General features: G+C 37.5%; 1 protein-coding gene across 1 annotated transcript in view; it reads left to right on the top strand.

Moving 5' to 3' along the window:
* Positions 1-5,989, top strand: part of PIP4P2 (phosphatidylinositol-4,5-bisphosphate 4-phosphatase 2) — a 51,802-nt gene extending 45,813 nt beyond the window's left edge. Inside the window, exons 6-7 of the mRNA XM_008689181.2 lie at positions 3,527-3,617; positions 4,439-5,989. Of these exons, the coding sequence (XP_008687403.2) occupies positions 3,527-3,617; positions 4,439-4,582 (235 nt within the window). The 3' untranslated portion in view covers positions 4,583-5,989. The remainder of the gene's footprint in view (positions 1-3,526; positions 3,618-4,438) is intronic.
* The last annotated feature ends 9,185 nt before the right edge of the window (positions 5,990-15,174 follow it).

Below are 15,174 nucleotides of genomic sequence, written 5' to 3'. Positions count from 1 at the left end.
TACCTTACATTACATTGATTTCATGAATAAAAACTCAGTATCAGAAGATGTTATTTAAAATGATTTTTAAAAACCGCAGGCCAGAATCCTCAGTGACAGTAGCATCTTTGTGCCAAATCAGAGCTGAAACTACCATCACGGGTTTCACGCCACTAACTGCAAGATCCCTAGTGGGTGTAGTTAAAAAAATTTAATAACCAAGAATTTGCTCAGTTATTGGCACACTGTGAACCACGGCTTTGAGGTTATTTATCGGTTCACTTAAATGTGTGTCATATGCATGAGCTTTGTAAAGGGTCCGGAGCAGAATACCACCTTTAGGCTGTTAATAGCGCCCCCTGCTGGACAGACATCCACCTGCATGGCCCCCTCAGCAGTGGCTGGACAGAGTTCTTACTCAAGATGGGTTCACCTCACAATCCTATTTCTTAAACGGCTTCAGGCTTCTGCCTCTTGAAAACTATTGAGCCTAGGATATATTTGAAGGATGGATGAGCCAGACGTGATCGAGAGCTGACCAACGAGCTGTGACCAACTGTAGGATTAAAAAAACAACAACAACCTTGGTAATATTGTTGATATCAGGAACCTGTCTACTTTACATTGTTACATTCTACTGTAAAATCAGCTAAGCCGCATGCTGTCAGCAGGACTTCGTGTATAGGTAAAGAAGGGATGGCCAAGCCAGGGACAAATTATCTATTTAAAAATGGTCCTAAGAGATGCTTCTGTGTTTGGCACTTTAAGGTCGCTGTTCGGCAGAAGTTTAGCATTAATAGTCTCTCTGAGGTGTGCTTTTATCAGGTTTAGAACCTATGTTGAGTCGTCTTTTCATGGGTTTTCATAATATTTTAAAAGTATGTGTTTAGTAATGGTTTTTGTTTGTTTAAGTAAAAGTTAACCTTGATTAAAAAAACAAACCCACAGACTAAAAGAAGATATAAACAGAATAGATAGCTTCCTGGAATAGTATGCAGTTTATGTAAATATCATTTGTGAGTCAGTAAGCTAAAGACAGCCCAAAACAAAGGATAATAATATGAACTAGCAATTAATAGAGAAAAGAAAACAGTAGTCAACTAGCATTTGAAAAGATGTTCAGTCTTGCTAGAAATCACCTTAAAACCACAGCAAAATATCATTCACACCTATGAAATTGTCAAGCATGAAAATGATACCAAGTTGATGTGGGTAGAATACTGGAAGCTCTCATATAAAGGTGGTGGGGATATAAATTTAGCATTTATTAAAATTGAAGATGCAAAAGATATGAATATAGTTGAAAATAGTAAGGTGAAGATATAAAGATGGTGGGGTATAAATTTAGCATATATTGAAGTTGAAGATATGTCTACAGTACAACCCAGCTATTCTGTTCCTAGGAATATATTTGAGAAATTCCTGCGTATGTACATAGGAAACATAAAGGAGTGTTCAAAGCAATTTTGTTATAATAGCCAAAAATTAAGGGGGAAAACCCCTTGACTGTCCATTAACAGGGAGAATGAGTAAGCTGGTGCTTTCATATATCAGAAGAGAGTTGTGGAAATGAACGCATTAGATCTCCACATAGGAGTGTGGGAGAGTCTCATGTAGAGAATTAAGCAAAGTGAAAAAGGGCAAGTCCCAGAAGCGTAGTTTCGCACATACACAGAGAGGTTTAACACCCACAAACCAGTACTACATATCACATACAGACACATACACAGAGAGGTTTAACACCCACAAACCAGTACTACATATAACATACAGACACCAAGAGAGTCTTAAGTCTATGCAGCAGGTGCTTTGCTCATTACTTGATCTCTGTGATAATGTGGCACTTGAGTTGTACAGTAGCAGTAGATTATTTCTTTTCTGGGAAGACTTCCCAGAGGTAGTGATTGTGCAAGCTGGATGATGAAAAATGAGCATGGGTTTTCTAAGGAGAATTCATGCCCTGAAATTAATGTACTAAAGTGGGTTCTTTGGCTCACAGAAAAGCTGCTCCAATATTCACTTAGGGCCTTTTGATTTATTTAATACATAATTCTAATAAACTATGTTGGCTTGTAATCCATGGCAGATTAGACCGCCAGACGCTGATACACAAGTAAATGAGAGACGACAGCCAGCTGTGAGGTGTAAAGGCAGGGAAAACCACCAAATGCCTGCAGAAGAATTAAAACTAAAAGGAGTCTAAGGCTGACTATAAAGGCAGTGAATCTTGTATGTCCTGGTAACTCCACATAGCAAGCTGTACACTATGTTGATGATGACCCCACGTTACCCAGATGTTTACGTTTCAGTTCGAGAATTCAGGAATACTTATGATATGTATTTGAAACATTATTCATCAATTTTTTGAAAAAGATTTGGAACTTAAAGGAAACCGTTTTTCTGTTATGCAAAATGAACGTCTTTGGAAGCGCATTTCTAAAGTATGCCTAGGCAGTAATGCATTTCTATATTCCGTTTATTCAGCATACATTCCTTGAGCAATTACTGTGTGCTAGCAGGATGTTGACCGTGGCCATACAAAGCAAATCAGATACTTCATTATCTCGTTCACTAATACAGTGCCCCCTATATGATGTGTTAATATCTTTCTGCTTTGGGAAAGAAGAAAGCGCTAATTTGGCTGTGTGATCTCTGCTATACTTGTACCATTTTGAAAATTACAAAAATTAAAAGTGTAAATAACTAAAAACTGTTGGATTTAAAACTTCAGTCGAGAAATGTGGTAACAGTGTATGCTTTTATGAATTTCCCGTAGGCTTCTTGCAGTATGTATTAACAGATTTTGAAAAGTTAATCTCTTTAATTTTGTAATCCTAATTATAAAAATTTATCCTGAGAAAACAAAGAAAACTATGCAGAATGCTTTTAAATGATGTTTACCTGGCATTATTTATAGTAATAAAAACTCTAAGCATCCAGTAGTAGGGGATTGGCTAAATAATGTTATATTCATCCATCGGAATTCCAATTTGATAATATTTAATGACATAGAAAAGTGCTTATAGTATGTTGGTAAATTACCAAAAAGGAAAAAAAAAAAAAAAACAGCTGGAGGAAAAGATGCCAAAATACTAAGCGACTATTTGTGGTAGTAGGATTATAGGTCATTTTCTTTTTCCTTTTTACTCTTTACTCTGTTTTCCAAATTTTCTACAGTAAACATATACTAACTGTTATAACTGCAAAAAATCAAGTGATATTTGTAAGATAGCACATATTTTCCATCCTAGAATACATTTTTTGAAATGTATTTTTATCTTGGAAGATCATTATTGACCACAGTGGTTCTTTTGTGGATACTGTCAATAACCAAGACTTGAACTTTGATTAAAGCCACTATAGTATAATTTACCATTTATAATTATATTAACTCATTAAAAATGGCATTTTTATGCATGTTCTTGTCTCTCAAATTGAAGAAATAAATGGAAGTACGTATGTCACTAGAACCGTAGAAAAGTATTCACAGAGAGGAAAGGGAGAAACTGCATGTAAATAACGCTCTCTGTTGCTCATGAATTTGCAGTTCCTCGGTGGGTAGTGCGCTTCCACGAAGACGCTGCTGTGCGTATATTACCATTGGAATGATATGTATTTTCATTGGAGTTGGATTAACTGTGAGTATTACTCTACTCATTGTTAGAATTCTTTCTTCTCTACTTTATCAGTAGTAAATGATGAGGCCTGGGACAACCTTCAGGGATCCCCAAAGAGCCTGCCCCCTTTTGGCATCCCTGGCCCAGAAGCTTCTGAAGGACTGTGGGCAATCTGAAGCCCAATCCATAGACCCGTTTTTAAGGGAGCTTGACCATCCTGTGAAATGGTGTTTTGGGACTCCTCTGAGGTCCTTGACATCCATTTAACAAAAGCCCATCGTTTTTATTTGGTGCCATAGCAAAGCAAAAGTAATACTCAATCAGCTATGGAGGTCTGAAAAACCATTCTCTTTATTCAAGTTAAGCATGGATTTATTATCATTATGGGGATGGCTTATTTTTAGAGGAGTCTGAAGCTAACTAGTTGGTGCGGGGGATTATTCTCTCCCAGGAGGAGGAGGAGTTACTGATCTTTTTTGCTACCATTTACTTCCCATTCTCCTTTGTCCCACCTGGTCTCATATTATTAGAAACACTCCTTTTGTATCATACAACACTAAGGAGTTTAGATTACAAATTTAATTACGTATAGAAATAACATGTTCAAGTGGGCTTTTCTGTTTATTTCGTAAAATTTATAGTTAATATAACTAGCAGTATTGTCCTACTAACTTTTACCCTGTCAGTGATAGTCAACAAATTCATCAACTCATATTTCATAGGAATATGATGACCTCAGGGCTATTTTTTATAAAAATCACATGTAAGCCAACACAAGCTCCTTAAGCAAATATTTGCTTAAAGTTTTTAACCTTTTGTTATTATATTGCTTTTTATTTTAGGTTGGCACCCAAGATTTTGCGAGGCGATTTCGTGCAACCTATGTTTCTTGGGCAATTGCTTATCTCTTAGGGTTGATCTGCCTTATCCGAGCTTGTTACTGGGGAGCCATAAGAGTGAGTTACCCAGAACACAGTTTTGCATAAGCTTATAGTTCAGTGATGCAGGTGAGAGTATCTAGCAGTTCTTGATAAGCTACTCTGGACATCTTTGAATCATTCATCCAAATGGATTTCATTCTGGTTTCTGTATAAAGTTTCAAGACTTTGGGAGTATTTTATGAACAAATGCTCATTGCACTACATTATATGCAAATAGTTTGTTCTGCTGCTAGGTTTTCAAGCTCTGAATAATAAACTGTGTCTTCATGTTCTTTTACATCTTTTAAAGATATTTTTGGATTTGTCACCAAGCATTACATATAACATCACCCTTCCATCATTTTTAAATCAGTTATTCCATTACTTGCTGATCTGTGAGTATTCCCAAGGAGTGTTTATAAATGTTTCTACAATAGCTTCACATTTATACTCACATTTTAATTAAACAGTATCAAAATTGCTTGCTTTAAAATCTAAGCAATATGCATTTTGCTTGAACTGCTTACTGTAACTTTAACCTAAGATCATAGTGACCTTATTCAGGAAAAAAAAATTGAGTGTACCTTCAAAGACTTGACATTCTTGTCAGATAAAAACCATTTCTAGATACTGTATGCTTGTTTTTTGTTGTTTGTAGAAAGATACAATATTTTGGTAGTAATTTAAAATACAAGAATGAAAATATTTATTTGTCCACAGTTGGAGATAATGTTGGATAAATGTTTTTTCTCAAAGATCACAGGACTTTTGTCTTTCATTTTTGTCTGTTTTATTTACTAATTATAAAAGTTCTGGTCTAGATTTATGACATTTAATGTTAATCAGCTGTACGTATTTCTTTATAGACCTTGGAGGAAGTATTTCACATAACATGTTTTATAATACTTAACCATTTAAACAAAGATATATTTACACTGGGTTGCCCCCTTTTTCATTAGATCATGGTAAATTTTTCTTATTGGGCTAATTATGGACTACTTATATGAGGAGAGAGCCTATGACGTTTTACACTGGCTAAAACGTTGAGATTAGAAGTAGTTACTCTTATCATTCTTCTCAAATACAGCTGGTCTGATGGTTACCCAATTTATTCAAGAAAGTAGATCAAAGACAAAAAGCATCATAGTTTTCTAAGAATTCACTTGGATTTAAGGAATCAGCTCTCTCACTGCCCATCTTTGCAGTTTTGAAAAAGAAATTGCTTAATTGAGAAATAATGTTCTAAAGCCTTTAATGTAGTAGAATTAAGATAAAGAGATAATATGAGTAAATTAATTGGCTATTTCAGAGATAAGAATAATAATTTAAAGTATTTATGTTCCTGAGTAGTATAAAAATGTACTCATCAGAGAATTTGGAGCAAAATACGTGTAAACTTCAAAGAGTAAATGATAAATGTCTAAATGCAGTAGCTCAGGATTATATGTACCTTTGAAAATACACTAATAAAGATTATTGTTCAAAAACTACCTTGTTATATTCCATTTTTTAAAAATAAGATGGTGTTTCCAAAATTGCCTTGAGTTATTGTTCTAGAGTTTTCGTGTTTAAGAGCATATATAATGTTTCTTTATATAATATTCACTTATGTTTTTCCTAGTATTTTCATGGTTTCATTTTAAAAGTATAGATTTTTAATCTATTTGTAATACTTTTGATATAAGGTATGAAATAAGAATCTAATTTATTTCTTTCCTTTATGGTTAGCTAGTTGTAACAGCGTTGTTTATTGAATAATCCATTCCTTTCCTGCTAACTTGAAATCCCACATTAAATTATATGCTGCGTGATCATTTCCCTTTGGGACTGTAGTTCCATGATAGCAGGAACTTTGGTGGTCTTGCTCACTGCTTTATCTGCAGCGTTTTGAACAGTGCCTATTTATGTTCAATAGATATTTGTTGCATGAATGAATAGATGATTAAATGAATTGGTATGTTAATTCTTATCCCTTGGGTTTGGCCTTTATATTTTGTTATAGAATGTATAGGTGACAATTCATATAATCTTGTGTTAAGGAAAAACTTTCTAAGTAAAACCCCAAAGGAGAAATCATACAAAAGGATTGATAGATTGTATGATAAAAGGGGGAAAAAAAACTTCTGTGTGAACAAATCATAAGCAAAGCCAAAAGATAAACTGTATTTCTAAAATAATAGAAAGAGTTAATCTTTTTAATATGGGAAGGAACTAAAGGCATGAAAAAGCGATTCATGAAAGAAGAAATAAAATAAATAAAAACATGAACTCCTTTTCAAGTTACTAATAATCAAAGAATTTAAGTTAAAACAGAGATACTATTTTTTTACCCAGTGTATTAATAAAGAATGAAAAAGAGTGATTAATCCCTGTAATGCTGAAGATATGAGAAAGCACACACACAAACACACAGTCTTTGACATAGTAATTCTGTTCTAGGAATTTATCCTAAAGGTATTCTGGATAAAAGAACAAATGTATTTGTACAATGATGTTTATCACATTTTTGTTTATAATAGGGATTAAAAGTAAGAAGTCCAAAAATTCAGCAATAAGGGATAGGTGAAATAAATTATGGTACACTCATCATATGAAATAATAGGTAGTCCTTAACCAGATGATAAGATTTCTCATCTAATTGAATTGCCAAGGGTTCACAAAATATTGTGTGACAAAATTATATTACAGATCAAAACTGTGCAGTATAATCCACTTTTTGAAGAAAATGATATGTGTATGTGTTAAAAAAACTAAGGAAGATTGAACACTAAAATATTAAGAGGGGTTATCTCTGGGTGATAAAAGATAATAACTTTTCAAAAATTTCTGTACTAGATTAACAGTTGGAAGGTTTAAGTTTTGCTCTTGGTGAATAGATAAGAATGTTATGTGATGATTGCTTCAATATTTGTTACATTCTCATTTAGATTCTTGAAGAGTTTTAAAATAAATTTATTAAAATCCAAGCCATACACAACTAATGAATCATCGAGCCTTACATCGGAAACCGGGGATATACTGTATGGTGACTAACATAATATAATAAAAAATCATTTAAAAAAATAATAAATAAATAAAAATAAATAAGTAAAATCCAAGCCATGCATTTCATATCAAACCAGAAGTTTTAGAGTTAATATATCATATATTTAAGCTTAGTCCTATATGAATTAACATAAATTTTTAATAAATTAAATCCAAATTTATGAGACTTTATACCCAGTTTTATTTAAAGTAGAGCATTCCTTCCAGTGCCTGGTACAGATATGAAACCCAGAAAGTGCTGGGAAAATGTTATTTGGAAGAATATACTAACCGGAAAAGGAAGGATTTTTTTTGTCCCTGCTGTACAAAGTAATAAAAACTGGTCTAGTTCTTCTTAGAGAAGAGGGGGAAAAAATGGAACCCATGCTCAGTTATTCTGGAGCAAGTCATTTGTGAGAGACACTACATGTGTCATTTGGAAGATCCAATACCGTGTGTCAGGCACAGCGCAGCCACAGGAAGCCTAGAAAGCACATATTCTTTTTTAAAAAATTAATTAATTGAGACAGGACAAGGGAGAGGGAGAAGCAGACTCCCCTCTGAGCAAGGAGCCACATACGGGACTTGATCCCAGGACCCTGGGGTCATGACATGAGCTGAAGTCAGATGTTTAACTGACTGAGCCACCCAGGCCCCCTAGAAAGCACATATTCTTGTTTCTATTTTACTAGAAGAGATTGAAGTGTCACTCTCCTGGTTCCAAAAAATTGGGTTTTAAGTAGTACAGGCATCTGCATTCAAAACAAGCGCTCCCGGATGATTTGCTGGAGGTTTTCCTGAATCGACACTCTTGGGAAACACCGCACTGTACTGTGCACATACACATTTGCGTCCACTTTCACTGGCATTCACATTTTCTTATATAGATGAAGCTTCGTATTTGAGTAAATAATGCCATTTCCTTTGCTCAGGTTTTGTTTTTAGTTTTGATCTAACTTTACTTGTGCTTGAATGTTATGAAATTACAGCCATTCCCATGTGCACTCTCTCTATCTCACAAATTGCTATAAAATCTAAATTTGCACTTATTTCATGTGTGTTGGTGCACATGTACACACACATACACATACACACACACACACACACACACATAATAAGTACTAAAAAAAAAAATACCCTAGTGTTTATTGATCCGCCTTACATATATGTTAATATTTAATCTCTATGTCATAGTTAGGACTCTACCATTGAAGAAGCTCAGAGAGGCTAAATAATTAAAGGTCGTTCAGCTTATATGTGATGGAGCCAATTGGAATCAAACAATCTGCCTTCAAAATTTATTTGCTTTCCACGACAGCATGAGCTTTTATTGTACTTTGCTTTGTACAGAAAAACTTTTGAATTTTGTGCCCCCTGCTGTTCATTGTCTGTAACTCATTTGTGGAAAGAAAATTGAAAAATGTTTGCCCTCAGTATTCATTTCACAAAGAGAATACTTCTTTTTAAATATTTTTATGAATTTGATATTATATCCAATAGCTTTATTTTAGAGCATTTTATGTACAAAATATTATTACATGTATTTATTTTGTTTTTTATAGTTAACAAAATCATAAGACTGGCTAGGAATATTACATATAAAATATGAGGAAATAGATGTACAATGAATTTTAATGTAAATTCCTTTTCTTGTGATAGCAATATTAAAATGATTGGTAAATAGCATGAAGTGTTAAAAGGGATCTGTAAAGGTTTTTCATTTTTTAAATAATTTTTTACGTGCTCAGTTACAAATATAAATACCGAGATTCTTTATGTTTAGATAAACATACATATATTTGACTTGAGGCAGAATACTAAGTGAAAAACAGAAAAATTAAAAGCCTGTATTCTTTTGGGACTGGCCCAAAGACTAAGGTATCAGATAAAGGCTACAGGTGTAAAAAGTATGGTTTGTAATTTGACAGGTGAATCTTTGATCTACCACACAGGTAGTCTTTTCAGTTTTGTCAGTGTAACTAAGCTCATCTAAGGTAACTTGTTAAATAGGAAGTGATCCCACACGTTCTTCTCAACAATTTTTTTAAGTTTACCTTGCGTGGCTTATGCATGTGCATAGGCACTAATGGTTGGTTGTAGAGCTACTGAAAGTTCCTAGTGTTCAAGTCCATTTTTCTGAACAATCTTGCTGCAGTGTCTGATATTTCTTCATCAGATATGCCTTTGGCTGAAGGTAGTGGACATTTCAATAATTATGGAGAAAATGTGTTACATTTTCATTAGTATTTAAGCTTTTAGCAAGAGTAAGTTTAGGATATCTGTAGAGAATTCCTTAGCTTGCGTGATGCTTTTTTTTTTTTTTTCCTGGCTTCTTGAACACCTGCCTTACTCCCTCCTTTAAAAGTTCCTGTCTACCTACCATCTGCCATCTACAAATCTCCTTTAACTCCCCCATAATCAATGCAGACTTCAGTACCTGGTTTTCATTCTTATCATATGCTGTTGATTTAAATGTCAATGTGAATGGACTAATACTCTGGTCCGGACGCACTTCTGATTCCCTCAAGTCTAATGACCTTCCATTCCACTTCTGCTCTTCGTCTCTGGTTGTATGGTGGGTGCTCATACTTAGAGGCACTCCATCTCTGAACTCTTATGCTCAGATATCCACTCTGGACCTCCACCTCCTCTTTTTTTTTTTTTTAAAAGATTTTATTTATTTATTTGACAGAGATAGAGACAGCCAGCGAGAGAGGGAACACAAGCAGGGGGAGTGGGAGAGGAAGAAGCAGGCTCATAGCAGAGGAGCCTGATGTGGGACTCCATCCCATCACGCCGGGATCACGCCCTGAGCCGAAGGCAGGCACTTAACCGCTGTGCCATCCAGGCGCCACCCAGGCGCCCCCCACCTCCTCTATCCTTACAAAATCCTCACTGTCTTTGTACCACTGTTCATGAGTATCGCCTTCAGCGCTTTCAGTTTCTAAATTATCTTCCGGTCTATCGTCACCTATATTTCCAATGAATCCCACAACCACACAAATTAATACCACTACAGATTTTTAATTTTCCTTTTTTAAAGGTTTTATTTATTTATTTTAGAGAGAGAGACAAACAGTGTGTGTGTGAGAGAAAGAAAGAGAGAACCAATAGGGGGGAGGGGGAAAGGAGAGGGAAAAGCAGACTCCCCACCGAGCAGGGAGCCTGACGCGGGGCTGGATCCCAGGACCCCGAGATCATGACCTGAACCGAAGGCAGATGCTTAAATGAGATACTCAGGTGCCCCAGATTTTTAATTTTCACCTTCAGCTGCTCCTCAGCATTGTTTACCTGTCTCCAGCAATTTCTTGCTTTGCCTGCTACCTGTCCCTCTCCTCAGTCCATTCTAAACAATTACTTAGGTGATTCTTTTCCAGATGTACATCTGACCTTTTCATATCTAAAGTCCTTCAGTGTCTCTGTACACTTAGGAGATAAAAGACTCTTCGTCCTTCTGTAGCCTAATACTGCACCACTTACTCAAGCAGTGCTTCATATTTTGTGTTTCTTCAGAGTTCTATGACTAGTATTTTTTGTACTCACTGTTGTTTTATTCCTGTATGTCTTTGGACATGTCCTTCTCCCTGCCAGGAATATCCCTTAGTTGGTAAACTCCTTTTTATCCTTGAAAATTCTGCTCAGGCATTACCTTCTCTAGGAGCCCTTCTGTGATCCCTCTTCTGTCACCCCCAGTGGAATTCTTTCTTTGTACTACTTCTGTTCCAAGCATATACTTCTAACTACTGCATTTTACTACCCTCTATTTTATTTATTAGTTTATAGGTACTTAAAAAAAATATTTTAGAGAGCGAGCATGAGCAGGAGGAGGGGCAGAGGGAGAGAGAATCTCAAGCAGGCTCCCTACAGAGCACAGAGCCTGACCACAGGCTCCATCTTATCACCCTAAGATCATGACCTGGGCCAGACACTTAACCGACTGAACCGCCCAGGCGCCCCCAGTTTATTGGTACACTTAAGACTATCGTTCTGTCCTTGCTGATTGTTCCTTAGTCATACTGTCTTATTTCAGTTTGTCTTTGTATCCTCAGTGCCTGGCACCTAATAGGCATAGGTCTTAAAACTTTTTTTCCTAGCTGAGCTGAATAGAACCAACGCGTTTTTTTGACGCGTTGCTGTAGTGATTATATGCTTGTGTGCGTCTGTATGATCCTGCATAAGATGCTCTGTAAATGTTTGTGGAATAAGTGAATGAGAGGCAGACTACTGGCAGAAGGCTAGGAAGGAGATCATTTGATAAACATGAGATAATGCTGCCTCTTCAGCTTTTCCCATCTCCCCAGGCTGTCAGCAGCACCACCCAGGCACACACATGCACTGGGAGTGCCTTCATCAGAACAATTAGCTTATTGAACTGGAATCGTCTATTTGTGAATCTGCACCCTAACTAGACAGTACATTTCATGAGAGCAGGTAATCTGTGTGTGTTACTTGTGCTCATATAGGGTTTTATTAACTAAAAGGAAGATATTGTGAGGGTCAAGTCAAATAAGAAATATAATGGTAACAAAAACCTCTACTTACAGTTAATAAAAGACTCATTTAACTGTGAATTATCCTTCTAGTTGGGATTCCTATTTCCACTCTTGCTTTTCCTTAATCCATTCTTCAAACTTTTTTTTGAATAAAAGTAAATATTTACTTAGAAGCAACATAATGGCATCCAGTTAAAATTTTAAAAAGCTGACAAACAGCTATTTAAAAAATCCATAAAAATATTTTAATTAACTGCCTGAACCACTCCTATTTTTCCCTGTATTCTCACTTTTATGTATTTTGATTGCCTCTTCACTTGACAATTTTGTAATGCAATTTCTTTGTGAGAGTAGTTTGGTATTTTCTCCATAGTTAAACAAAATTTATGTTTTATTATTGAAAATTTAGAAAAGTTAATTTCAGTCATAACTTAGTCATAACATGTCAGTTTTTAGTATTGTTAAGTTTGGGAAAACCTATCTAGTTTCCTATGTGAGCTCGATGATTTTAGAGCATTTTAAGTTTTTCTTGATCAGTGTGATTAACCTTAAATATTCTTGAAAGCACTCACTTGTCAAGCTGTTGTAGAAATGTATTGAGTTCTAGATTATCTTTGTAGATGCCAGTATCTTTTGCCAAATCAACAAGAAATTTTCAAAAGTTTCAATGTATTTATATGATTCATTCTTCTTCAATTGATTACTAAAAATTTTTGGTCTATTACTTCTATTTAAAATCTATCTCTGCCTCTCAGTGGATTACTGATTTTGGTTTGGTCTAAAAATTTTCTTCAAATTAACTTTTTGCCACAATAATTTCTGTTGATTTCATATAATAAACAAAAAAAAATTTTTGTTTGATGTATATATTATTGTATATGTTATACTGTTAAATGTTTTCTTGATGAAGAAAACTTCTATTTTGACTAGACTGATGAGAACTGAAACCTACATTTATAATTTTCTATATCTGGGGGTTGGAAGGATTTATTGACTCCATTGTCCACAGACTTCTGGTGCTTCATGCCCCAGAACATGCCAGGTGAGTTGTCTCAGTGGGGATAGGAGTGTTCCTGGAAGCCATTTCTACATCTAAATATCAATAACGTAACTACGCATGAAAGTAATTCTGAAACCACACCTTTTAAAATGTTAAATCCCACCAGGTCACTGCCCAACTGTCCCATTGCTCTTGTAGTAAAATTCAACCTCCTTACTGGAGCCTGCAAAACCTTGTATGATTTTGGCTTTTCCCATCTCTCCAAACTCATCTTTAATATTCTCTTAATTGCTTTCTCTTGCCTAGCCATACTGATCTCACGTCAGTTTCTGAATTTTGCCAAATTTTGTTTTTCTCACTCCAGAGCATTAAGATCTCTTCTGCTTACCTAGACACTTTTTTCCTATTCTACATGAGCTTTAAGGTACTTGGATGGTCCCCTTTCAGAGAAGCATTCCTTCTTTAGTTACCCCATTCTAGACAAGCTTTCTTTGCCTTTAAACAGCATCCTTTGAAGGTTACTTGTCTTTTGAGTTCTAAATACTTCTTTTCAGAATGCATAAATTTTCTCAATCAGCATCCCTTTCCTAATGTTCCATTTTGTCCATTATATGCCTATGACATATGTGTGTATGTGTATAGGCCTATATATGTATAGGTAAATAGATATATATGTATGGGTAAATATTTTCTGAATTTATAAAATAGCTGATACGAGTCCCACTCTGAATTCATCATTTCTCTCCCCAAACCTGTTCTGCCTTTTGCATTCCCTACCTTATGTTACTACCACCTATTCACTTGTTTGCCAAGTCAGAAACTCGAGTCACCTAGATTCTCTTCCGAGTTACCCCTTCCATCCAATCTGTCACTAAGCTCTGTTGATTTCACTTCAGCAACATCTCTCAGATCTTCACTTCTTGTATGACATAATTTCTTACTGGAGTTATTGCGAATGCCTCCAAGGAAGCCGTCTTGTAGCTTGTTTTATACTTCTCTACCTCCCTACTCTCAAAATCTGTCCATCATACTGCTGTCAGAATGATCTTTCGAATATTCAAAAAGAAGCACTATGAAAAATTTAATACCTCATTCATGTCCACTTCCGTTTCATTACCCCACCGTCGGTTCCCTATCTCCAGCTACTCCACACTAGACGAGTTATCTTTTCCTTTTGCCTTCCTCCTTTCCCGCCTTCCTTCCCCCCCTGCCCAGCCCAGTGCAACACACCAGCCGGACACCGCTCTGAAAACGACTCCGACAGCCCAGGCCTGAGGGTCCGGTGAGGCATCCTTGTACGGAGCTCCCGCCCTGAATCTCCTCTGTCACCGTCCTTAGGACGGCCCACGGCACGGTCAGCCAGCCCAGCGCCCAGCGAGTTGTGAGCCCTGTGATGGCAGGACTATTCTGTTCCCCCGTGTGGCGCCCCCACGCCCCTACCCCCCCACCCCCGCCTACTGCTGGCACCCACACCGGACACTCCGACAACAGAGAAAACGTGGACGAAAGAAAAAAGGTGAAGTTTGAAAATAAAGGATTCGATGTTGCTTCAACTAATCTTGGTCTTTGGGGACGGCAGTGTGAGAGAAAGTATTCCTGCCCGGTAACCGTTTCTGACGGCCGGGACCTACACCGACCGGGCTCCTCCGCAGCGGGGAGAGCCGCCCGCGCCGTCGGGGCCGGCCGGCAGCTCTGACGCAGGAGGCACTCAGTCGTCAGCACGCGGGCAGCCTTGCTCACAGAGGCGGCCTCGCTCACAGTCGCTGCTTGGAGCCCGCCGCTCGCCCTTCCCGTCTCGGGCAAACAGGGCCGCTGACTGGGGTCCCGAAGGCTGTTCATGCGGGTGCGCCCAGTACGGGGCGAGCCTGCCAGCACCTCGCAGAGACCACCCCCGGTCTCCTCCGCTCGCCGCGCGGCTGCCAGAAGCCCCGCGCCGCTCCTGCGCGCCCAGTACGCCCTGGGAAGCGCGCGCGCTATCGGCTTAACGGTTCTGGCCCCGCGGGCCCGCGGCCGCGCTCGAGGTCAGCCACCCGAGGCCCCGCCCCGCGCCCGCCTCGCGCCCCTCGGAGCCGTCGTCGGCCCCGCCTCCGCCCCCCCCAGTCGCCCCCGGCCTCCGGCGGACGCGCGGCAGGAGCCGTTCC

Source organism: Ursus maritimus, unplaced genomic scaffold (assembly GCF_017311325.1).
Source record: "Ursus maritimus isolate PB19 unplaced genomic scaffold, ASM1731132v1 scaffold_9, whole genome shotgun sequence".
NCBI lineage: Eukaryota > Metazoa > Chordata > Mammalia > Carnivora > Ursidae > Ursus > Ursus maritimus.
Note: the sequence above shows the minus strand (reverse complement) of the source record. Positions and strands in the feature narration are given on the sequence as shown.